Raw genomic sequence first — 25,246 nt, 5'->3', positions numbered from 1 at the left:
ACTTTACCCATTTTCTATTAACTGTCCTTTACACTGCCCTTTTAGGATTCCATTCCTATATATTTCAATGTTGCCAGCACATTGCTTTCAATGACTATTATCCTTGTAGCTTTTGCATCCACACAATTACCTCCAAGGTTTCAACATTCATGCCCTACAATTCCTTATGCACACGTTGTTCCTCAAACCTTTTTACCTGTAAGCATGAGATCAGCTTCCATATTTACCAATGACAGTAACTTTAATTTGATACCACTTTCAGGTCAACCACTATTGCTTTATTGTCTTCCTGACTAGATGCCATTGTAGATGAGCCACAACTTCCTGAAACTGATCACCAGCAAGACTGATACCACACAGCTTGATTCTCATCAGATACCTATAACATCTCATCTATATCCCACCCTGTCTGTTAACTCAGCCTGAATCCAAAAATGTAGTATATATCCGCAGTGTTCCAGGTGAACCCTTAACTGAGCTTCAAACCCTCATCAAATCCAAAACCAAGGTTACCTTCTTCCCTAATAAAAACAGAAAATGTTGGAAAAACTCAGCAGGTCTGGCAGCATCTGTGGAGAGAGAAAGAGTTAATGTTTTGAGTCCATATGACTGTTCTTCAGAGCTAAAGAGAAGTAGAAATATGATGGATTTTATACTTTGTAGGAGGGGGTGGAGCAGGTGGGGCAAGATAGAAGGTCAGGGACAGGTGACAGCTAAGGAGAGATTGACAAAGGTGTCATGGACACAAGACAAAGGGAGTGTTAGTGGCAGTGGTGAAGAGTAAAGGAGTTGCTGATAGTGGCACAAAGGCAAGCTATCAGGTGTTAATAGCAGAACGAGGGTCAGTGCTCTGTGAAAGCACAAAATAGAAACAAATGGCAGATGGGCCTCTGGGGTGAGGAGAGGGATTGGGAAAAAAGATTTAAAAAATTAATAAATGAATAATAGAATAAAATTTTTTTAAAAATTGGATTTAAAAAAAGGTCAAGATGGAGGAGAGAGTTCATGGTCTGAAGTTCTTGAACTTGATGTTAAATCCAGATGGCTGTAAAATGCCTAATTGGAAAATTAGGTGCTGTTCCTCCAGTTTGTGTTGGGCTTCACTGGAACATTGCAACAGGCCAAGGACAGAAATGTAAGCATGAGAGCAGGATTGGGTTTTGAAATGGGAAGCGACAGGAAGGCCTGGGTCATGCTTGCGGACTAAGTGAAGGTGTTCTGCAAAGCAGTCATCTGGTCTGCATTTAGTCTCTCCAATGTAGAGGAAGCATTGGAATACAGTAGACCAAATTGAAGGAGGTGCAAGTGCAGCGCTGCTTCACCTGAAAGGAGCGTTTGGGCCTTTGGACGATGAGGAGGTAAAGGGGCAGGTGTTGCACCTTCGGCAATTGCATGGGAAGGGGATGAGGAGTTGGGGGTGATGGAGGAGTGGACCAGGATGTTGGCGGAAATGATAGATGATGATCCTTTGAATGCGGAGGCTGGTGGGGTGAAAAATGAGGACAAGGGGAAACTATCATGGTTCTAGGAGGGAGGGAAAGTTGTGAGGGCAGAGATAGATTGGACATAGTTGAGGGCCCTGTCCACCACAATGGGTGGGGCAGAAAGGAAGACATGTCAGAAGCACTGTTCTTCCCCTTTGGAATAGTGCCCTTCTTTATCACTTACTTGCTCAATATTTTGAAAGTGCTGCCAAATATTATCTTGCCCTCCCAGCCAAGCTGGCTTCCTGATTTCCATCCTACACAAGCTCTCACTCATCTATATCTCTGCCCCTCACACCCTAACTCCTAAGTCAGTTCATCCATTGCCCAGTCCTTGGTGCCCTCTACTGTCTCCAATGCATTAGTTTAAAATTTCACATTCTCGTTTTGAAACCTTTTATGATCTTGCGCCACCCTAGCTGTGCTACCTCCTGCTCCAACTCTCTGCCTCAACTTGAACCCCCTCCGCTCTTGAGATCCTGGACTGCTGTGCATTCTTTCTAAAGTAAATGGTGGGGTACAGGGTTCATGTAAGAGGAGATTTAGGAAGTTAACGAGAAAGGACAACCAGAGTGTTGTAGGACAAGATAGAAGAGTGCACCAGCAAAATAGGATCAGAGTAGGGGGAAATGGTAATAAGATAGAATTAAAGGCTCTTTATCTGAGTACACTCAGCACTTGTAACAACATGGATGAATTGATAGCACAAATAAAAGAAATGGCTGTGATAGCCATTAGAGATATGGTTGCAAAGTTATCAAGTCTGGGAGCTGAATATTCAAGCGTGCAGGCATCCCCCTTTTAAAGCATGTTCTAATGTGTGTTTTCATTTCAGCACGGTTCTTAAATTAAGGAAGTTCCCCAAACAGCGCTGCTTCCATTTATAGCAGGGTTACTGCGCATGCTTGGCCCTTTTGAAAATAAACCGCCACTTCCTCGCCCAACCCTCTTGCTCACCATTTTCCTCCCCTTCCCCATCACCTGATTCACTTATGGCTTCCCATCCTGACCCTCCCGCTCGTCGTTTCCCATGCCCAGCCCTCCTGTTTGCCACTCCCCTCCACCGGCCCTTGGCCCTCCTGCTCACCACTTCCCTCCCCTGACTTCTGGCCCTTCTTGGTTCCTGCCCCCCACCATCCCACTTGCTGCTTTCTTCTCCTGACCCCTGACCCTCCTGCTTGCCACTTCCCTCTTCCCTCTAATCCCCTCACTCCCTCTAATCCCCTCACTCCCTCTCCTGACCCTTCTGCTTTCTTCTAGCAGCGAGGGCTCAAGAGGAGTGAGAGACTGTGGTGGTAGAGGTGTTGTGAAGGTGCAAGCTGTTGCTATATGGTTTTATGTTAGGTTAAGGCAGAGGCAGCCAGTTTTAGCAGTAAATACCAAAAAAGTTGTTACCCAGACTAGTAAGGAGCCTATCCTAAAATTGTCTACTGCAGTGATTTAAAAGAATTTCATTTATATAGCATCTTTCACAGCTTCAGGATGCCTTAAAGGGCTTTATACCAATGAAAAACTTATTTGAACTGTAGTCACCGTTGTAATGTAGGAAATAGAGCTGCCAATTTGTACACAGCAAGCTCCCACACAAACAATGAGGACAATAACCAGAAAATTTGTTTCAGATGTTGGCATGGATCTTTAGAAATAAACAAAATATCCTTTTCAGTTTAAAATGTAAGAATACATGAGAGGAAAAAAAATATGCTATCCTGCATTTGTAGTTGAGAGTTTATGATCGTGGTGCTGTTTTGGGTAGAAGTGTCTATTGCTTGTAAATTCAGGAATGTACATAACTGGGGAGAAGAACCTTTCACATTGCTAATCCTTGGATAGTTATGTCATACTGTGCTTGGACTGTCATTTTAGCTTGAACTTTCTCCTTGTCCTCCCCTTTGACCTGGAGACACACTGCATAATGCCAGTGTGTTTTTCTGCAAACGTGTCTGTAAGCGCTGCTAGGCAACAAATTGAAAGCAGCCATTTACATTGTTAAAAGAAACACAGCTGTGGCAGAAAGAGCACATACAAAACTCAGTATTTCAATCCAATGAGAACAAAAAGCAAAAATCTGTGCCTGGTACAGGAATCTTTTAGTTTAGGAGATTTTTTTTTCATAAAAAAACACAATCAATGCTATCTCCATAGAGATTGGCATCTCTTTTTTTAAAAAAAAGAATGATTAAATTGTTACTTTTGAAAGTGAAGTAGTTCCTGGTTACAGACGATTCGAAAAGGTTTTCTTTACTTCTGTTCATTTGGATCGAAGTTACTGCTGCGGCCAGGCCTTTCCTTCCTTGTTACTGCCTTTTTTTCTGTCATAAATCTCTTCTTGAGGTGCACAGCTGTTTAGTACCACCACCAACTGGTTTTCAATGTTCTGTTTGTATGGAATAATCCAGTAACTAGCCGTGCTCCCTCATAACCTTGGTGCTGCTCCCATAGTAAGTGCAGCTTAATAACAACTATCCACTCCCCCCAAACTCCCACTGCATTTTTCTTTGTATTTTGGGCTATTTCCTGAGGCAGCCTTGTACTATAAATAATCACATCGCTCCAGAGATGGTTTTCATGTTTAAAAGAAAGCCTTCAGAAAATTTACAGCACAGAGGGGCCCTTTTGCTTCATTATCCCCATGCCTCCAGAAATGATCTAGTTCACTGTCAGTGCCGAAGTAAATGCTAATCACTGCTGCCACTTGTTGAGCACTATGTCCTGGCCACCAAGAAGTCACCCTACCCGTAGAGGCCAGCGAATAAGTTTGCACATTACTGACCTGAATGGACATTTTCTCCCAATATCTGAGAAGACCTGTAACCAGAATGGCAGAGTTGTGACTTCTGTGGCTGCATTCTCTGAATCTAATCTCCATTGTACAGGAGTGAATTTGGAACACTGCAAACTGAATCATACTGCAGTCAGGATTTGTAATGAATACCTGTCTCCCACCAAAGATAACCTGACCTGGGTCACACATCGCTGTATTTGCTACAGCCTGTGCCTGACTTGTTTTAATTGGCTTCTTGCATCTATGTTTCACACAGGAGAAATGGGCCTGCAGGCTAGTTGCTGTACTGTCCAAGGCAACATTTTAATCCATGATACAGTATCTCTGGGCCACAAGTACTAAAGATCATAGACCTTCAATATTTTGAGGTTCTTCCAATAGCCTAATGATTGCCAGCTGTTTGGACTCAACACGAGTATGTGTTTTGGCAGCAAGAAATCAACCATTTTATATGCTTCCACAATACAATCTTGATAACAACTGTTAAATATTGTAAAACTAGCTTACTGAAATTCTTATTTTAGTTTACAAAATATTTAAAACATCATTTATAATTATTGCGATTTAGGCAGGTACAGGAAGTCATGGAGCTTTACAGTATGGAAAGAGGCCCTTCGGCCCATCGTGTCCAAGCCGGTCATCAACCCCCTATTTACTCTAATTCCATTTTCCAGTACTTGGCCCGTAGCCTTGTATGCTATGGCGTTTCAAGCGTTCGTCTAAATACTTCTTAAATGTTATGAGGAAAAGTCTACAATAGCATTAGTGACTGCACTGTTTGACATGTTTGTGGACTTTACTGAGAGACATAGTACAATTCAAGCCTATCCTGTCAGGTTTTTTAAAAAAAATTGAAACCTAAACAGCAGCAGCAACTTGCATTTACATAGCGACTTTAACATTGCTAATGTTGAATCATGCCCCAGCATTAAAATCAGGGCCGCTCAAGAGGTCAGAATTGAAGGAGTGCAGGTATCTCAGTGTTGCAGAGATTGAGGAAGTCACATAGATTAAACGGGGCTTGTATGATAAAATAACGTGTATAGTGCACAATTTTCAAAGCTGAATTCTGTAGAGTCACTTTTACAACAGGAATTCTACTGTTCAATAGTCTGCCCTGTGATCTGCATTTTATTTATTTGTGAGATGAGTTAGAAATTGCCATGTATATTTGGTGTGCAATCATGTCACTTTAAGTCAATTAGTCACAAGGAACTAATTGTTTCAGACCTATCAAATTTCTAGGTCAGAATCTTTCAGGATCTGACTTGTTCTTCATGCAATTCATAAGAGTTTAGTAAAATTAAATTCCAGTTAAAAGGTGATGAAATTGTCTGTGGCAGGCAGTTTAAAGACTTCCACTCCACCCTAGATAATCTGACAATTATTATCATCATCATTTCTGAAAGAGGGAAGATATTGCTGTAACTGCTGTTGTGGGTGTAGTTAAATTCTGATAAGGTCACATCAATTGCACGGCAGAAGGGAACTATATGCAAAACCTTTTGCAATACAGTAACTATTTCATGGAGCTCAATGTAGAAAAATGTGTAATCATCAAGAGTAATCAGAGTATTTTAGAAATGGTGAGAACCTAGGAGTTCTAGAGAAAGAGGAAGTTTTAGGAGTGCAGAAGTCACTGAAAACTAGTGGAAACTTAATACAAAGCAGTGAAAGTTAAGTCTCAATTATATCAACTCTGGTTAGCCCCCATTCAGTTCTGGGCACCACACCTCAGGAAGGATATATTGGCCTTGAAGCATAGTTTTAGCAGAATGATATCTGGGCTGAAAGGGTTAAATTAGTAAAGTGGATTGTATTCTCTTGAGTATGAAATATTAAGAGGTAATCTAACAGAAGTGTTTAAGATGATTAAAGGAGCTAATATGGTAAATAGAAACTATGCCATTGGTGGGGAAGTCCAGAACAAGGGAACATAACCTTAACATTAGAACTAGGCTGCTAGGGGTGATGTTAAACATTTCCTAACAAAGGGTTTGCTTTTATTTTCATATGACCGCCTGGGTGCAGTTTCTGAACTAAGCAGATTACATTTATTCATGGTACATAACCCATCCACTTGCACAAAGTTAAAATCAGACCCAGCATTTTTAGATGAAGCGCTGTATAATGTAGATGCAGTGCAGTAGAACTAGGTCAGTGCGTAGGTGGAGTTCTGTATAGAGAGCTAGATGTGTAGGTGCAGTACAACAAGGTGAGTGAGAGAGTTTTCATTTAAACTGCACACTAATGAATTGAGGATTATCAAGAAATTGTTTAGAATCAGCAAATTTAATTTTTATATGTAGGTGTTGAAGCATAAAATTGATTATGAAGTTATTAATACAGTTGATGTGACCTTATCAGAATTGACTGCCCCACAACATCAGTTACACCAGTATCTTTCCTCTTTCAGAAATGAAGATCAACTAGGGTGGAGTGCAAGTCTTTAAACTACCTGCCACAGACAATTCCATCACCTTTTAGCCAGAATTTAATTTTAGTAAACTCTTTCGTGAATTGCATAAAGAACAACAAGCCAGATCCTGAAAGATTCTGGCCTAGAAATTTGATAGGTCTGAAACAATTAGTTTCTTGGGTGTAAAGAGGAGAGTGACTTGATCTGCCATTAATCCCATTTACACACGATTGTCGGCATTGTGGCACATCTGGAACTGCCTCTCAGTAACACTGAAGATAGTGTGTGAATATACCCTGAGAAATTGCTTGATTGTATGTCTTAACAAATACATTCCCACCAGAAACAACAAAGGATTAGGCTAATATTGTCATTTTCTGAATCAACTACCCATTGAAACTATAGACCTGAAATGTAGTTCTGAACTTTTCATGCTAAAACTGTTTACTCACTTAAATAGCTTGCTTAAAATATATTCCAGATACCTTTAAGGACCAATTGTGCCAGGGCATGGAATAATTCCCCAGATCAAGTAAAAAATATATCCAGTTGCAGAATAAACATTAATCCAACTCTCTGATGACCATTTTATAGTGTACCAGTTTAAAGATCTTCATTTCCATACTATAACCATCTTCATGTCCTTTTTTTTAAGTAAGGTGATCTGCTTTTGTTGAACTATGGACTGGTTCCAGGCTGAGTCTGGTCAAACTCACTTCATGTGCGGAAGGCAAAGCAAAAAGACTTTCCCCAGTTGTTCTGGGCTGGATCAAATCAGAACCCATGCCCTAGATGCAAAAAGATAGTGTACTAAATCCAGAGCAACACCTGGTCCTCTGCTAGATTCAAACATGGTGCTAGACATTAATTTTAAGGCCTTCTGTTTTGCTTTTTTTTGAGTACTAATAACTTTTAATTTTCTTCATCATTTACAGAAGTATCTTTGTTCAAGTTTTCTCAAACTGGAGTGTCAAACTATTCAACGCTGTTGCTGAATGAAGACAGAGGGGTACTGTATGTAGGTGCCCGGGAAGCTATCTTTGCTGTGAAGATGTCAAATGTTTCATATAAAAAATATGAGGTAACTTTTTAAAAATATTTTTCTCAAACCCTATTCAGCAAACCCCTTTATATCTGCTTGTCTGGCAGCAGTTGTGGAGGGAGAAACAGATTAACGTCTTGAGTCCAATATGACTGTACTTTGGAACTTCGACATGGGTTCCAAAGAAGAGTCATATTGAACTTGAAACATTTAACTCTGTTTCTCTCTCCACAGTTGCTGCCAAACCTGCTAAGTTTTCCCCAGCTCTTTGTTTTTATTTCAGATTTCCAGCCTCTGTAGCATTTTATTTTTATTATACCATTATATCAGCTAGTGCTTATACTTCTCATTAGTTTGTCCTCCTACATGTCCCGCAATGCTTTCATCTGAATGTAGTGACACATATGCAGTTCCATGCAACTCAGCACTGTTCAGGTACATCATCCAGTGAGTTGTGTCAGTGGTTGTCAGCTTTATAAACTTGTTAGTACTCAAATGAAAAGTACTCTCCTAATGACTATCAGACACTTACTAGTGTGACTCTTCTTCCTACGTTGCAACTTTTAAAGATCTATGTTCTTTCACCCCTAGATCTCTTGGTCTTCCATGGCCACTGAGAATTATTGTTTCCTACTTCCACTGTTTCCCCAGAAAGTCTGACTTCACATTCCTATGTATTGAACTGCATCTGTCTTTTTTCTGCCCATTCTGCTCTCTGCTTGATATTCTTCTGCAAGCTCTGCATTCTTCATGGTTTTCCAGATTCCTTAATTTCATATCAACAGGAAAATTGATAGTCCTCTTGTGTCTATGTCCGAATCATTAATATAGAAGGGAAAACAAATGAGTTCTCAGCATACAGTAATGGGGCACAGCACCATTCGTGTTCTGCCAGATCCCAAATCATGCAATAAACTTCATTGTTCGCTTTCTGTCCTCCAACCAGCCTTCTATCTATGTGACTTCATTTTCTTTAATACTATATGCTGTAATTTTCATAGCAGATCTCTTAATGTGGCACCTTAGCAAACATCTTTTTTTAAAAAAAAAAGTTCGGAAGCAAAATACTGCAGATGTTGGAAATCTGAAATAAAAACAGAAAATGCTGGAAATACCCAATAGGCCGGGAAGCATCTGTGGGAAGAAACAGAATTAACTGTTGATCAGATGAAGTTCATGAAAGGTCATCGATCTGAAAATTTAATTCTTCTCTACAGATGCAGCCTGACCTGAGTATTTCTAGCATTTCCTGCCTCTTAAAAGCCTGTACTTCTGTAATATCCACTGCTGTGCACTACAATTTCCTCAAAATATCTATTAAATTAATCCAACATAACCTTTTACAAATCCAAACTAGGTCTCCCTATTTGGATCATTTGTTTCCAATCATTCATTAATATAATCTCATATTATGGATTTATTAGTTCACCCACAATGGAGCTCAGACTAATTGGCCTAATATTTTTCACTTAACCCTTTCCCTTTTTTTAAACAAGGATGTAGTTTTCACCACTCTCCAGTTGTCTGGCTCCTGCCAATTCCTGCTCCCAAACATTTTTGTGACATTATGGTTGCATTCTGTTTTCTTCTCTGCACCCACCTTCAGTTTTGGCATGCATACCATGTGAGTCTGGTGATTTTTCTACTTTCAATCTGGTAATTCTACTGGTTATTGACCTTTACTGGGGAGTGCACACATGGAGCTGCTTAATAATATGACATAAAACTTAATATGCAGAAGCAGGCCATTCAGCCCTCCTGGTCTCTGCTGGTGATCATGCTTCACACTGCTACCTGCCACCTTACTTCATCCAACCCAATCACCGTATCTTTCTATTCCTTTCTCCTTCATGTGCTTGTCTAGCTCGGCCTTAAATGGATCTATTCCAAATAGTCGTTTGGTAATATAGAACTTCAGTATTGCTGAAAAGAGGAGACATTCGAAGCTTTTTGTTTTGCACTCACCAGGACAATTTGCAAGAAAATACCAATGTCAGGGGAAACAACATATTTGTACTGTATGAGAAGAGAGTGCTGATTTGTTGGCAAGTGGACTGTGATTGGTAGAGGTGTTGCCATAATGAATGCATCAGTTGTTTGTGACTGACTGTTAACTGTCAAGCATTGTTTGAAACTTAAAGCTGGTAGCTCGACTGTGGTCAAGATATTGCCCTGGGGAATGAATCAACAAATGGCTGTTACTCATTTTGTTTAGCTGAAACAGGCGCAATGTGTGTACGTGTTCTTCCTGTCTGCAAGGAACAAGATTCCTTCACATTTGCGAAGACCATACAGGACTTGCATATTGATAGCAAGGCTGTGTCTATGTGCTCATTTAACATTGCTAGGCTATTCACCGATGTTCCACTTAAGGAAGCCATAGATATTTGCTTTGCAGTGCTGTATCATGACAATCTAGATGCTCTACCATTGTGTGAATCAGTATTCATTGAGCTTATGAACTAGGCAGCTTGCGCAGTTGAGTTCTAATGACACCATTTATGCCCAAATACATGGTGTTGCCATCGGATGCTCTCTAGGCCGAGCTCTTGCAAGCATCTTTGTTGGGTTCCATGAGAAACATGTCTTCAATGGAATGACACCTAACCTCCTACCCCTCGCATATTTCTGATATGTGGATGATATGTTTGCTTTACTTAAATCTGCAGCTGCATGCAATAATTTCCTTGCATGTCTTAATGGGCTCCACGCTGTGCTCGAATTCAACGGTGAAATGGAGCAGTCAAATGAACATCCCTTCCTTGACGTACTAGTTGAGAAATCTGCCAGGGTATTCTCTACCACAGTCTACTGCAAGCCTACTAGACTGGTCAATAGACACATTGGGACTCTTACAGTTCCATGTGCTATAAAATTTGTCTTATCGACAACCTCATAAATAAGGCCTGAGCCATTTGCTCACCATGCAAGCTTGATGCTGAAATAGGACGCATCAAAAACATCTTGTGGGATAATGGCTACCCTGATCAGATCATTTCACACTGTACATCGCGCAAACTCATGAACAGGCCTGAGACTGTCATTTTTGGCCCTGAAAAGTGCCCAGTCTACCTCAGGTTACCCTGGAAGGGCAAGGTATCTCAAAAATTTGAGCAACTGGTGAAGCTAACTGTTTCCTGCTGCTACTATACAGTAGCAACATGAGTGGTATTCACCATTAACAGGATGCTGCCGTCAAGCCAAAAAGATGCTTTGCCTATCACACACATGAGTGATGTGGTATATGAATTTCAGTGCCAGTATGTTGGCTGTACGCCCCAAAGACTGGTGGATCATATCAACCAGCATAGTCCTAGCCACTGTTCACAACAGGCAGGGTATGGACTCTACCAACCAGCCCACGCTTGCAAAACTCAAAACACAGTGTCCAACATCAGATTTGATTCTGCAATTGGATAACATTTGCTAAATAATCCTCAGTGTGCTAAGAATTACACTGACAACCAATTTAAGATTGTCAGTCAGGCTCACAGTGTGGCACATTTGCATGTACTGGAAACTAAATATATTAATACACAGGGCCCTGTTCTTTGCAGACAGAAAGAACATGTGTACACATTGCGCTTGTTTCAGCTAAACAAAATAAGTGCCAGCCATTTGCTGGTTCATTCCCCAGGGCTAAATCTTGACCAATCAGAGTCAAACCGACTGCTTTAAATTTCAGACAATGCTTGGCAGTTAACTGTCAGTCACAAGCAACTGGTGCATTCTCCATGGCATTGTTTTTAACCAATCAGAGTCCATTTGCCAACCAATCAACACCCTTTTCTCATACCATATAAACATGTTGTTTTCCCTGGCATTGGTATTTTCTGTGAATTGTTCTGATGCTGAAATAGGGCACATCACAGACATCCTGTGGGATAATGGCTACCATGATCAGATCATTTCACCCTGTACATCACGCAAACTCAGAACAGGCCCAAGACCGTCACTTTTGGCCCTGGACAGAGCCCAGTTTACCTCGGATTACCCTGGAAGGGCAAGGTATCTCAAAAATTTGAGCAACAGGTGAAGCTAGCTGTTTCTATTCACCTCAACTACTATTTTTGTGGTGACAAGTCCACATTCTAATTGCTTTCTGAGTAAAGTTTCTCTCAAATTCTTTATTGGGTTTAGTTGTGATTATTTTCTATTTATGACCTCTAGTTTTTACTTGCTCACAAGTGAAAAGATGCTCTCCATGCTTACCCATTAAACCCCTTAATTTTGAAGACCTCTATTAGCTCACTCTGAATGAACTATGTCTAGCACACTATGTCAATTTTAGTGTAGATTTATTTACAAATTGTTTTAGATTCCCATATTTGTAATATTGAATCTCAATTTTATTGATTGTTAGCATATATATCCATTAATGGCCTAAGTACACTCAACTATAGGTATCAGCTGTGACTGAAGTGGAAACCTCGCCTCTGAGTCAGAAGCTTGTGGGTTCAAGTCCCACATTAGGACTTGAACGCAAAAGTCAAGGCTGATACTCCAGTGCAGTACCAAGGGAGTGCTGTTCATGTTGTATACACAGAAAAGCATTTATTTCCCATCTCTATTAACTGAGTTGTGTCTGTTCTTTCAGGTGTACTGGAAAGTCCCAGAAAAAAAACAAAAGGAATGTGCAGCTAAAGGAAAATCCCAAGAGGTAAATTTTGATTTAACCAGATTATAAACCCCTTGTATTGCTAAAAAATGAAGTGATTTGGCAGAACTCACAGAGAAAGGGCATAAATGGCGGTTGTTAGCTGTTCATGTGGGTTCTGCCTAGTATCCTGACAAAGTTATGAAGACTAGGAGACTACTGTTGAACCTCAGAGCTGTTGTCTGTAAACCATACCAATTTGTTGACCTTAATGTGTAATGTGTTAATAAGTTGCATTTATTTCAACGCATTTATTATTTTACTGTAGACAGAATGTCTGAACTACATACGCATCTTGCATGAATTTAACAACGAAAGCCTCTATGTGTGTGGGACTTATGCATTTCAACCAACCTGTGATTACCTTGTAAGTATGGATTTTTAACATTGGTACAATATTTTTCAATTTGCTTTATTGAATTAAATGAAACAACTTATTTGGCCATTTATTTTCCACTCATAGTCAGTTAAGGATTTTACTCTGCAAGGCAGGAAAGAAGAAGGTAAAGGAAAGTGTCCATTTGATCCTGCTCAAAGATACACTTCAGTAATGGTTGGTAAGTATTCAGTTGTAAGCTTCTTGCTTGCCATTCCGTAACAAGTCTTATAATTTAGATGAAAATCATTTATGTTTCCCTTCAAATAATTTATCTCAATGGGTAAGGGTTGTCATAGTTGGTTAGCACAATGATGTTTTTCCTAAGCAGCTGGGCTTTAATCCAGACAGACAGATGTAATCAAAGTCATTTCAGCATATGAGAAGGTGAGAAAAGACCACAAGTACCATTCAGGCTCACCCAATGTGGTTTGATGTTCCAATTGTATTGCTAATTGCTTGGGGGAGTTTTGAAAAAAAAACTGGGGCAGTCTCACCTCCTTTCTGGCTGTATAGCTTTCAGACGAGATGTGTTTGGTGATCTCGGCCACTTCCTGCTGAGCTGAGGGTCAATACTACTCAACCAAATGCTCAATTTTACTCCAAGGCTGCAAGGCTGGCCAATGTGATACGTGGATTCACAAAGCTGCGAAATGGAGATGTTTTACTGAGGTCAATGTGAGACATTCCCAAGGTCGAGTGAATGGAACTTTACTTTTAATTAATTGATCATTGCCAGAAATGGAATCAGTAGCACTGACATCTTTCATCCCCATGAATAGAGTTTGTAAATTGGAGAGAAAAGGAAAAAGGTTGTTCTTCACTACTCGACATCTCTATACTCCCCATAATAGCTCAGTTGAGCATAAGAGTGCAATGAAGGGAATTGCTGGTGTGAATGGATACCCTACTGCTTGAAGTGAAAAGCAGAGCACTACAAATGAATTGATTAACAAATAATTAAGTTTTTCCATCCATGTATATTGACTGAGCATGTACAGTTAAAATGTTTAATTGTATTTTAATAAGAGAGCCCCTTTATTACACTATTTCAGATGGTGAGCTTTACTCGGGAACAGTATACAATTTCCTGGGAAGTGAGACAGTCATTCTTCGGAGCCATTTACGGACAGAGTATGCAATACCCTGGTTAAATGGTAAGTGTATCATAATGCTAGATTCCATCCTCTGTTTTGGATCATCTTTTTAGGTACTTCAATACTGAAGGAATACTGCACTGCCTTGACTATCATTTATCCCTCAACCAACATCAAAATATTTGATCTAGCAATTTATTTCATTGTTGTTTGTAGTACCTTGCTCTGTACAAGTTGGCTGCAGCATTTCCTACATTGAAATAGTGGTTGTATTTCAACTGCTCTACTCGCACCTTAGTCGCAGCAGGAGACTCCCAGGAGGACAACAGAAACACTTTGTCTTATTTGTCCTTCGAGGCAAAGTTGACCATGTTCATCACCAGGGGTGTTTGCTAGGGTTCCGGTGGGTATAAAGGTGACTGCTAAGGCCAAACTGCGCCCAGGTTGTTCTGCTACAAGTAGGAAGGATACTGCAAACAATTGAGTTTTGCACGAGTTACTGCCTTGGGATTTCCTCTCCTTGGGTTTTCTCTCTGCCTCTGATAGGTGCTTGTTTTAGAAGGAGGCTTTATCGCTTTTTATTTGATTGCATCAGGTTCTACAATCCTGGGAGAGTTTCTCTCAGAGCTCGGAGCCGATATCGAAACTCCTAAGTGAAGCCTTCAGAATATCCTTGTAACACTTCCTTTGACCGCCATGAGAGAGCACCCCAGACTGCAGCACTCCATAGAAGATTCGCTTTGGTAAATATTGGGCATTCTGGCTATGTGACCAGCCCAACTCAGTTGTGACTGACTGTCAATATTGTGGGGATACTTGGCATGTCAGTTCCTGTGAGCAACTCCATGTTTGGTAATTTGTCCTGCCATCTGATCTAAGCTTCCAAAGGTAGCTTAAGTGAAAATGGTTGAAAATGGCATGGCACTGGTACACAGTCCAAGTCTCACATGCCTAGAGTGGGCAGGACTATTGCTCTGTAAATTAATTTGGTAGAAACACTTACTCCCCTTCATTCCCAGACTAATGTTTGATGTCTACCGAAGGCTACACTTGCTTTGCAATCCTTGTATGTGTCTCATCATCAATATAGACAACTTAGGAGAATGTGCTGTTGAGATAAATGAACTTACTCACTGCTGAGAGGTTCTGGTCATGGATAAAACCTTGGGCTCTGAGATAGGGCATTCCTGGAGCAGGCTGGTACGTTACTTCAGTTTTCTTCGTGATGAGGTCAAAGCATCCCCTCTGAATCATGGGGATCCCTGGTTTGTGACTGACCAAAATGGAGAAGGTTCATTCAGGAAGGCAGCAAACACATCAAGAGACTTCATAGGGAACACACAGAGGCGGTCAGATAGAGTACATAATCTTCCAAACAATTCATCTACCCAACCCTTCAAGCACCACCTGCCCTCGCACTTGGCAGAGTCTGCAGGTCGCACACTGGGTTCTGAAATGGCTGATAAAGTCCATCAAATCAGAGTGGAGACAAGACATGCTCAATCCCAAGAGACTGCCGAAGAAGATATTTCAAATGTATGCCATTAGCTGCGCAGCACTGAGTTTGTGAAAGGTGCTGGAGGAATGCAGCTTGTTTCATTCTTTTTGTCTTTTTTGTTTTCCTGCAGAGCCGAGCTTTGTCTACTCAGATGTGATAAGAGAGAATGAAAATAGTTTGGATGGTGGCGATGATAAAGTCTATTTTTTCTTCACTGAAGTGTCTGTTGAATATGAATTTAATAGCAAACTTTTGGTGCCAAGAGTAGCTCGAGTGTGCAAGGTAAGATCTGGCAGTAGTAGCCAATTAATTTTCCCAAATTCTAATGCTAAGAGCTCTAGTATCAGGAATTATCAATTCTTGTTGCCAAGAATTACTGGTTTGTTAATTAGCTTGTTTGGAAGAGAATCCTATCATAACACATTCAGGTTGAGAGTGAGAAATATGGGTCCATAACTAGTGTCTTAAACTTATATAAAGGCAATTACAAGGACATGAAGACAGAATTGGATAAAGTGGACTGGGAAATAGATTAAAAAATAAGAAGGTGGAGATGCAGTGGCAGACATTTAAGGAGGTATTTCATAACTCTCAGCAAAGGTATATTCCATTGAGGAAGATAGTCTCAAGAGATGGATGTACCATCTGTGACTAAGGAGATTAAGGGTGATATCAGATTGAAAGAAAAGGCTTACAAGATTAGTGGTAGGGCAGAAGATGGGGAAAGTTTTAGAAACCACCAAGGATAACTAAAGAAAATATAAAGAGGAAGAAACTAGAGTCTGAGAGAAAACTAGCAAGAAATATAAAAACAGAAAGTGAAAGCTTCTACAAGTAAATAAAAAGGAAGGGAGAGCTAAAGTGAGCATTGGTCCCTTGGAGGTTGAGGTTGAGGAATTAATAATGAGAAACAAGGAAATGGCAGAAGCTTTCAAACAAGTACCTGTCTTATCTGTAGAAGACACAAAAGCATCCTAAGAATAGTTGAAAATCAAGATGGAAAAGGGAATAATTACTATCACTGGGGAAACAGTGATGGAAATATCAGTGGATCTAAAGGCTGACAAGTCACCTGGACATGAGGGTCTGCATCCTAGGGTCTTAAAATAAGTTGCTGCAGAGATATTGGATGCATTAGTTGCAATCTTCCAAAATTCCCTAGATTCTGGAAAGGTCCCAATGGATTAGAAAATCGCAAATGTAACTCCTCCATTCAAGAAAGGAGGGAGACATAAAAACCAATTAGCCTGACATCTGTCGTTGGGGAAATGCTAGAATGCATTATTAAAGAAGTAATAGCAGAACATTTTGAAAGTCCTAATACAAACAGGCAGAGTAAACATGGTTTTGTGAAAGTGAAATTGTTTTTGACAAATCTATTCAAGTTATTTGACGATGTAACAGACAGGGTGGATAAAGAGGAGCGAGTAGTTGTAGTATATTTGGATTTCTAAAAGGTATTTGATCAGGTGACATAAAAGGTTACTACTGTTAGGAAATAGAGAGAGTTTAAGTAAGTCATGTGTGTATTTGGGTGTGTTAAGAATAAGGTATCTCTTTAATGTTTAAGTTTGGTTTGCATTTTTGTATTTGTGTGTTAAGAAAAGGAGAAGCTGAGTTTTAGTTTCACTTTCAAAGGTGCCTGCATTCTAATGAGATTTCTATGACTCTCGAAGGGAGTAAAACAAACACAAGGTTAAAAAAAACTGTGCTGTTGCCTAGCAACAGGAGGTTCTGCAGAGACAGAAAACTAGTTTCAGTTCAGTTGAAAGCAGCATAGCAGAGGGACAGACAGCAAGTCCCAAACTAAAGTTGAAGCCAGGTGCCAGGAGAAGCTGGACAGGAGAGGAAATTACAGAAGCAAGATCCAGAAACTAAAGGAGAATGTCCCCACAAGCAGGGGAGTGGAACAGGAAAGCACCCAAGAGGACAGCCTAGTCAAAGGACAAGGACAGGACTCTGGAAAAGGCTCTGTTCTGTGGAAGTGAAAGTAAGAAGCAGAGAAGAAGGCTCCAAGCTTCAGGCTTAGAGAAAAGAAAGCTGCAGGAAGCAAATTTAAAGCAAGAGCCGGAAGATCCAATGGGACAGCTGAAGGTCTAAAACTCTATAATGGACATATGAAGCAGTGGTGTACTATTGGCATGGCTGAGTCAGTGAGAGTGTGTGTGTGGAAGAAAGCTTGAATGCACATGGCAGTCTAGTGGAGAGGAACATCAGAAGGAGAGTTCGAAACCTTGGAGGTGGACACGTGTGGAAGGCATCTGAGAGAAAGTGTTGTTTGGGAGAAGATTCCAGAACAAGTTCTTCGAGAGTAGAGTTTGGAAAGCATGGTGTGAAAGATGGTGTTCAGTGAGACCAGTTGGCTCATGGTGGGACAGGCTCATGGTGGGACAAGCGCCTGGAGGAGTTGAGGAGAGATCCATAGCATCTGTTTGGGGCACCCTCTGTTACTTAGTTTCAGAGTGGGGTGTGCCTGACCACAGGTCACCTATCCGTTTACATTGACTGTACACTTACGGTGAACATTAAGAGTATAAGATAGGTTTTGTAGCTTGTGTTATCCTTACGAATCTGTTTATATCTGTAAAGATATAGTTGTGGGTGAAGAAATATTGTAATATAGTTCATCTTGTTTAATAAATGTTTTACTCTTTTGTTATAAGTTTATCAGCTGACTCCTGTGACTCTGTTCAGTAGCCACTCTCCACGTATCTAAACAAAAAATAAAAGTTAGGATCTATCAAGCTGGGTTTCAATTTGGGATCAGGCTTGTCCAGTAGTAATATCAGCTGGGATCATTACACTGCACAAGAGCTCATGCTGTAGGGGTGATATGTTAGCATGGATAGAAGACTGGCTAACTATCAGGAAACAGAGTTAGGATAAATGGGTCATTTTCAGGGTGGCAAACTGTAACTACTGGAGTGCCGTGGGGATCAGTGCTGGAGCCTCAACTATTCACGCTCTATATTAATAGCATGGATGAAGGGACTGTCTGTATTATAGCCAAATTTGCTGACCATGATGAGGATAGGCAGGAAAACAAGTTGTGAGGAGGATAAAAATTTGGCAGATGGAGTATCATATGGGAAAATGTGAGGTTGCCCATTCCCCAAGAATAGAAAAGCAGAGCATTATTTAAATGGAGAGAGATTGCAGAATGCTGCAGTACAGAGTATCAGGAGAAAAATAATTTTCAAAATGTCATTGGAATTTTTTGTAAGGTAGGAATTGCGTGTGCGTGTGCGCGACTTAATTGAATTAAGGACAGCTGGCCTGAAGGCTTTTATGTGTCAGAAGAGAAGCTAGGTTTGAAATGTTAAATAAGTAAACATGGCTAAAGATTTAGAATGTGAGGTGCAAAGGGAAAATTTGCATTTTTAGATAAGGCAGAGTAATTTGAATATCAAAAGAGGTGGTGAAATGTTACACATAGCCAGAAGAAGCCAAACAGCATGTTTATTTTTCCTAAAACCTACTGATAAAATTGACACCATGAAAAATTTTTATTATTAGAAATGTAGAGTTGATAAGACATTTTGGAGCAAGGGAATTTACATTGAAAAGGGAAAAGCCTGTATAAAGGAGATGAGGTGCATGGGAGGAAGGAATTCTAAGATCCAACAAGTGTGATAAGCCTTGAGTTGCTGTCTACACGAACTGAAGTAAAGAAAACTCACTTTGAATTCAACTGTTCAGGGTATTGTGTTACTTTGCCTGGGTCTTTTAAAATCATTTTTCTCCATTAATAAGGGTTTAATTTAGCTTTGTAAGAAACCTATAAAACTCGATGGTCTTGTTACCACTGAATTCAAGGCATGCATATCAAAATAAATACAAATGGTAAAATACTTGTGATAGTTGTTTCAGCATTTACCAACTGCTGTGCCATAACAGGAGGGACCTGGGTGTCCTTGTGCATGAATCACAAAAAGCCAACATGCAGGTTCTGCAGATAACTAAGGCAAATGGAATGTTGGCCTTTATTGAAAGGGGGATTGGGTATAAAAATGGGAAGTCTTGCTACAACTGTACAGGGCTTGGGCGAGACCACACCTAGAGCACTGTGTGCACTTTTGGTCACCTTGCTTAAAGAGAAGCATACTTGCATCGGACATGGTTCAGAGAAGGTTTATTAGGCTGATTGCTGTGATGGAGCTGTCTTATGAGGAAAGGTTGAGCAGGTTGGGTCTGTACTCGATGGAGTTTAGAAGAATGAATTGAAACATGCATGAATCTGAAGGGGCTCGACAGGGTAGATGCTGAGAAGACCTCTCCCCTTGTGAGGGAATCTAGAACTAGGCGGCACAGTTTAAAAATTAGGTGTCTCCCATTTAAGATGGAGATTAGGAGGAATTTCTTTTTGGAGGGTGGTTAGTGTTTGGAATTCTCTTCCCTAGTGAACAGTGGAGGCTGGGTTATTGAAGATATTCAGGGCCAAGCTAGACAGATTTTTGATTGACGAGGGAACCCAGGGTTATGGGGGACAGGCAGGAAAGTGGAGTTAAGGCCATATCAGGTCAGCCATGATCTTATCGACTGGCGGATCAGGCTTGAGGGGCTGAATGGTCTGCTCTTGCACCTAATTCTTCTGTTCTTATGCAAATAACAGTGGCAAGTTATGAATGCTGTTTTTGTCCCCCTAATTTTTGGAATGCACATTACAAATGCACAGCAGCCCATTTTCATTCATGTTTTAGTACATATACCATACAATCAAGAACACAATTGTCCCTTTTTCCCCTTGTATAGGGGATATTTTATTATTACGATGTATTTCTGAATGAATCTGTATCCTCTGAAGTTATGTTCCTTGTTAGAACACTTGACCATTGTCCTCTTTTCCTTTCTGTATGCTGCAAGGCTGTTCTTTCTGGATCATCTGTTACCTGAACCCGATCCTCTGTCTTGGTTACTGTGCGTGATGGGTCTCAATGCCTCCTGAAATGTGGATTGCGAAATAGATATGGCCTACTCCTGCTCCTAAATCCTATGCTCCTATATTGACATCTAAGAGATATACTTTACAGAGGATATTATAACTGTCCAAAGCAAGGCAATAGGAAAATTTAATCCAGATTGCCTTTGCAATCTCTCAATGTGTCAATATGATTTGCATTAAATAGGCTAGAAAGGTGTGGATTATATTAACCCAGAAGGGCTTGAATTATTTGGTTGCAGACCTGAATGAGCAGGTGTCCCAAGTAAAGGAAGGGCATTACCTGTTTAGCAACATGTTTGGCCATAATTTGTTTCAAGAGTGAATCTAATGGTGCTAAACGTTAGACTTGCCCTTGTGTGTTAAATTGTTGAAATTGCGAACTGACAACGTTGCAGCAAGGGAAACAGGACATTAGAACTAGAGTAAACAAGGTTAGCAATTGGATAACTCCTTAACTGCTCAGATTGAAGGTTGTGAAATTAATAGTATAAGAATGGCAAAGGAAGTGTGAATTGGAGTAGGTAAATTATTGTCAATTCAGAAAGGGAGAAAGAAACATTGAATTAAAAGAGAAAGAATAGAGAACTTCAAAAAAAAAGTTTTAATTTTAAAATTTACCATTTTCAAAATCATCAATAACTATTAAAACCTGAAGGAATAAGACTGCAACTTGCAATAGTTCATTTTTAATGCCATGGATTTTGGCAGTAATTAACACTTACCACATTGTTAAAAAGGAACTTACAACGAAATGGGCAAGGTGTAAGTTTCTGTAGCAGGTTTAATCTGTATCTACCAAGCAAATAGAGTAACTTCACATCATTCATTGCATTTCAATGGTGATCCAGGTAACAACATGCCATTTTAACATCTTGGACAGCAACGTTTAGATTTCTGTGCTGAACCACGCATCTGCCACCACCTGAATTACTGTAACGTTTCTGTATAAATTACATTGACTGTCTTATTGACAGATAATTATGCACCAATGTTTGATTTGGAACCCTTTATGTTGTGTTTGATTACGGGTGCCATTGCAAGAGTTAGTTATTTGAACCTTCAATTTCTACTTTGATAAATTCTTTGGGAGTGGCTAATTGCCATAACCAGTGGCTCAATAGCTGAAATGAATAAAAATGGGTGCTGTGGATATCCTTGCCATTTGCAATAACAGAGGCTAAAGTTTGCTGACATTGGCTATTAAGAATCATGAATTACGAGTGATTCAGTAAACCCCATTTCCTCAAGTATTACCAAGGAACGACCACCCACTCTATCAAGTGAATCGTTTGCCTCAGTTGAGAATATCATTGAGCTCAGGTATTTACTTTGTTTCACAGACAGTTTTGATGAAGGATTGAACATCCCTATATAGTTGCCTTTCACATTCAGCATGGAGCAATTTATGTATCAAGGCATTGAGCTGCAGTTATATTTTAGTTAGTATTTTTAAACCACATTTCATTCATGTAATTAGTTTATTGGGAAGTGCTGATTATTTAGTCTTGCCTTTTTTATGGACATGGGGGATTGTTACCTCTTGCCAGATTCTTGGGTCTTAATGCTTGAGTGAGCATTTGAATATGTTTTTGTGTGAAAGATTTCAGTGGCAAAATTTTAATTTTCAAGATCCATTCCAGAGACCATTCAAAATTAAAACATGGCTTAAGAAAAACAGCACTCTGTGGGTTGCATTTATCTGATACAGCTATTTGTGTTTTGGGATTGCATTAAAAGTAAGTACAGCTCCTCCAATGCCTCAACAATTTATCGACGAGTGGTGAATCTACACAGACCAGTCTTAGTTTTGTTGTCGACTGTGATAGCATTAGCTGACCTCGACTAAAATGATAATTTGACCTAGGCCCCTAGACTAAGGAGGGATTAGATTTCCTGATCACTTCTGGTGAATCTTGCTGAAAGCTGTCATGCCTAAAGTGGTAAAATAGACTATTGTCTGTGAAGGCTCACACATGAATAACGGTCACTCATGTGAGGTACTATAGGGTGAATGGTACACATGAAACTACCTAGCAGTGAGTCAGTTTAGGATAAGGGAAAAAGCTGGTTAAGAACAAAGGAAGGCAGGTGAATTTATAATATTTTCACTTGCCACTGAGATTAAATTAATCCATGTGGCTAAATTGATCTTAAATTAATCAAGGCCTTTGCCAAGAATTGGGTACCTGCAAGTATTATAAATCTGTTGCAAATGTGCAGCAAACTTAAAATAATGATACTTTGATTATTTTTAGAGTGATCATGGAGGATCACGAATTCTGCAAAAGAGGTGGACATCATTTCTGAAAGCTAAGCTGATTTGCACTCTGCCTGAATCCAACTTTATCTTCAATGTCATTCAGGATGTTTTTATTCTGAAAACTCCGAATTGGAAGGAAACGGTGTTTTATGGTGTTTTTACAACACAGTGGTGAGTAACTTTACAATTTTGCCCTAGTTTTCAATATTCAAAATAAGATACTTTTTGTAAGTATCATTCAGATAAGTATTATCTTCAATGTTTGTGTATTGGTTTCTTCCCTGTACATTGGTAAATTCATCCTTTATTAGGTAATTGGCCAGTTATGCTTTGGATAAAACTTAATCAAGGACTGTGTACATATTTTGGAGCTGCTGAGCTGAAATGTAAAACAATTCTTCACCTTGCAAGTCACACCAAGGCAATCTCGCCCTCCATCTTTAATCCTTCATCAGATCTTACACATTCCCATGCACTCTGAATTTTTGTGAAAAATTCTGTTTTCAGCACTAAACATGTTGTTTACACCAAAGATGAAATTTTCCATTTTCCTTACCTTAGTGTTTATTTGAAATCCAGTCCTAGATGAGCAGAAACTTCCTGCAATTAAATATTGCAAAGACTGAAGCCATTGTCTTCAGATCCCAAATACCACTCCCTAGCCACTGACTCTACTCCTCTCCTTTGGAGCTGCCTGAAGTTGAACAAGACTGTTTATAACCTCGGTGTCACTTTTGATCCTGAGACAAGCTTTCAACCTTATCTGTGCCATCTGACTAAGCTCACCTGTTTCCATCTCCAAAATATCACCCATCTCTGCCAGTGCGTCAGCTATTCTGCTGCTGAAACCCACATTCATGCCTTTGTTACTTCTAGACTTGACTATTCTAATGCACTCCTGGCCAGTCTCCCACATTCTGTCCTACTAGAGGTCATCCAAAACTCTGCTGCCCTTGTCCTAACTCGCACCAAATGCTGTTCACCCATCACCCCTGTGCTTGTCTGCCCTACACTGGCTCCCTGTTAATGCCTTGACTTTAAGATTCTCATCCTTGATTTCAAAGTCCTTCATGGCCTGGCCCCTCCCTATCTCCAATTTTTCAAGTCCTACAACCCTCCCTGATATCAGAGCTCCTCTGACTCCAGCCTCTTAAGCATCTGCAGTTTTAATTTGACTGCTGTTGGTGGCCATGCCTTCAGCTGCCTAGGCCCTAAACTCTGAAATTCCATCCTTAAACCTCTCTACCTCAATTTCCTCTTTTTAAGCTGCTGCTTAAAACGTACCTGTTTGGACAATATTGCCTTGTAGAAACATAGAAAATAGGAACAGGAGTCGGTCACTTGGCCCTTTAAGTCTGCACAGCCATTTAGTATAATCATGGCTGATCCTCTATTTCAATGCTCTCGCTCTCTACCCATATCCCTTGACGTTATTAGAATCTAGAAATCCATCTGTTTCCTCCTTAAATATATTCAGCGACTTGGCCTCCACAGCCATCTGTGGTGGAGAATTCCATAGGTTCACCACTAAGTGAAGAAGTTTCTCCTCATCTCAGTCCTAAATGGCCTACCCGGTGTCCTGAGACTGTGACCCCTTGTTCTAGACCCGCCAGCCAGAGGAAACAACATCCCTGCATCCAGCCTGCCCTGCCCTGTCAGAATTTTATACGTTTCAATGAGATTCCCTCCCATTCTTCTAAACCCCAGTGAATACTGGAGGCCTAGTTGACCCAATCTCTCCTCATACGACAATCCTGCCATCCCAGGAATCAGTTTGGTGAAGCTTCACTGCACTCCTTCTATGGCAAATATATCCTTAGGTAAGGAGACCGAAACTGCACACAATACTCCAGGCGTGGTCTCACCAAGGCCCTGTATCGTAAGACAGCCTTGCTGCTATACTCAAGTCCTCTCACAATGAAGGCCAACAAATCATTTGCCTTCTTAACTGCTTGCTGCACCAGCATGCTTGCTTTCAGTGATTGGGACATCCAGATCCCTTTGTACATCAAATCGTTTATATATATATATATATATATATATATATAGAGCACTGATCCCTGCAGTACCCCCACTAGTCACTGCCTGTCACTCAAAAAGACCCATTTGTTCCTACCCTTTTTCCTGTCTGCTAACCAATTCCTAATCCCATGTGCTTTAATTTTGCACATCCACTCTTATGTGGGACTTTATCAAAAGCTTTCTGAAAATCCAAATACACCACACCCACTGGTCCTCTTTTATCTGTTCTGCTGGTTACATCCTCAAAAAACTCCGGTAGGTTTGTCAAACATGGTTTCCCTTTTATAAATCCATGTTGACTTTGTTTAATCCCATTGATATTTTCCAAGTGTCCTGTTATCACATACTTTATAATAGACTCTAGCGTTTTCCCTACTGCTGATGTTACGCTAACCGGTCTGTAATTCCCTGTTTTCTCCCTCCCTTCCTTTTTTTAAAGTGTGTGGTTACATTTGCCATCCTCCAATCCAAAGAAAGTGCTTCACGTGAGTAGGGTAGAGAGAACCGGTTTACTCCCTCAAACTGTGCTATTGGTGTATTCCCAATCGGGAAACGTGTCACAGTAGTCAGGCGCATACATGCAGATTGTCTTGGTTGAGGGATCTTAGCTTACATTGCACATAGGGTAGTTATGGTTGCACACAAATAATGGTGAATTTGGCAG

The 25,246-nt window shown here is 40.3% G+C and overlaps 1 protein-coding gene across 1 annotated transcript in view; it reads left to right on the top strand.

The window, feature by feature from the left end:
- The window catches only part of sema4d (sema domain, immunoglobulin domain (Ig), transmembrane domain (TM) and short cytoplasmic domain, (semaphorin) 4D), a 113,165-nt gene that overhangs the window by 7,020 nt on the left and 80,899 nt on the right, over window positions 1-25,246 (top strand). Inside the window, exons 2-8 of the mRNA XM_078568627.1 lie at window positions 7,624-7,769; window positions 12,328-12,390; window positions 12,656-12,754; window positions 12,851-12,944; window positions 13,819-13,920; window positions 15,489-15,640; window positions 22,556-22,731. Coding sequence (XP_078424753.1) covers window positions 7,624-7,769; window positions 12,328-12,390; window positions 12,656-12,754; window positions 12,851-12,944; window positions 13,819-13,920; window positions 15,489-15,640; window positions 22,556-22,731 — 832 coding nt within the window. The remainder of the gene's footprint in view (window positions 1-7,623; window positions 7,770-12,327; window positions 12,391-12,655; window positions 12,755-12,850; window positions 12,945-13,818; window positions 13,921-15,488; window positions 15,641-22,555; window positions 22,732-25,246) is intronic.

Source organism: Cetorhinus maximus, chromosome 2 (genome assembly GCF_964194155.1).
Source record: "Cetorhinus maximus chromosome 2, sCetMax3.hap1.1, whole genome shotgun sequence".
NCBI lineage: Eukaryota > Metazoa > Chordata > Chondrichthyes > Lamniformes > Cetorhinidae > Cetorhinus > Cetorhinus maximus.
The sequence above is the reverse complement of the archived record's forward strand: the minus strand, read 5'-3'. Positions and strand labels throughout refer to the sequence as shown.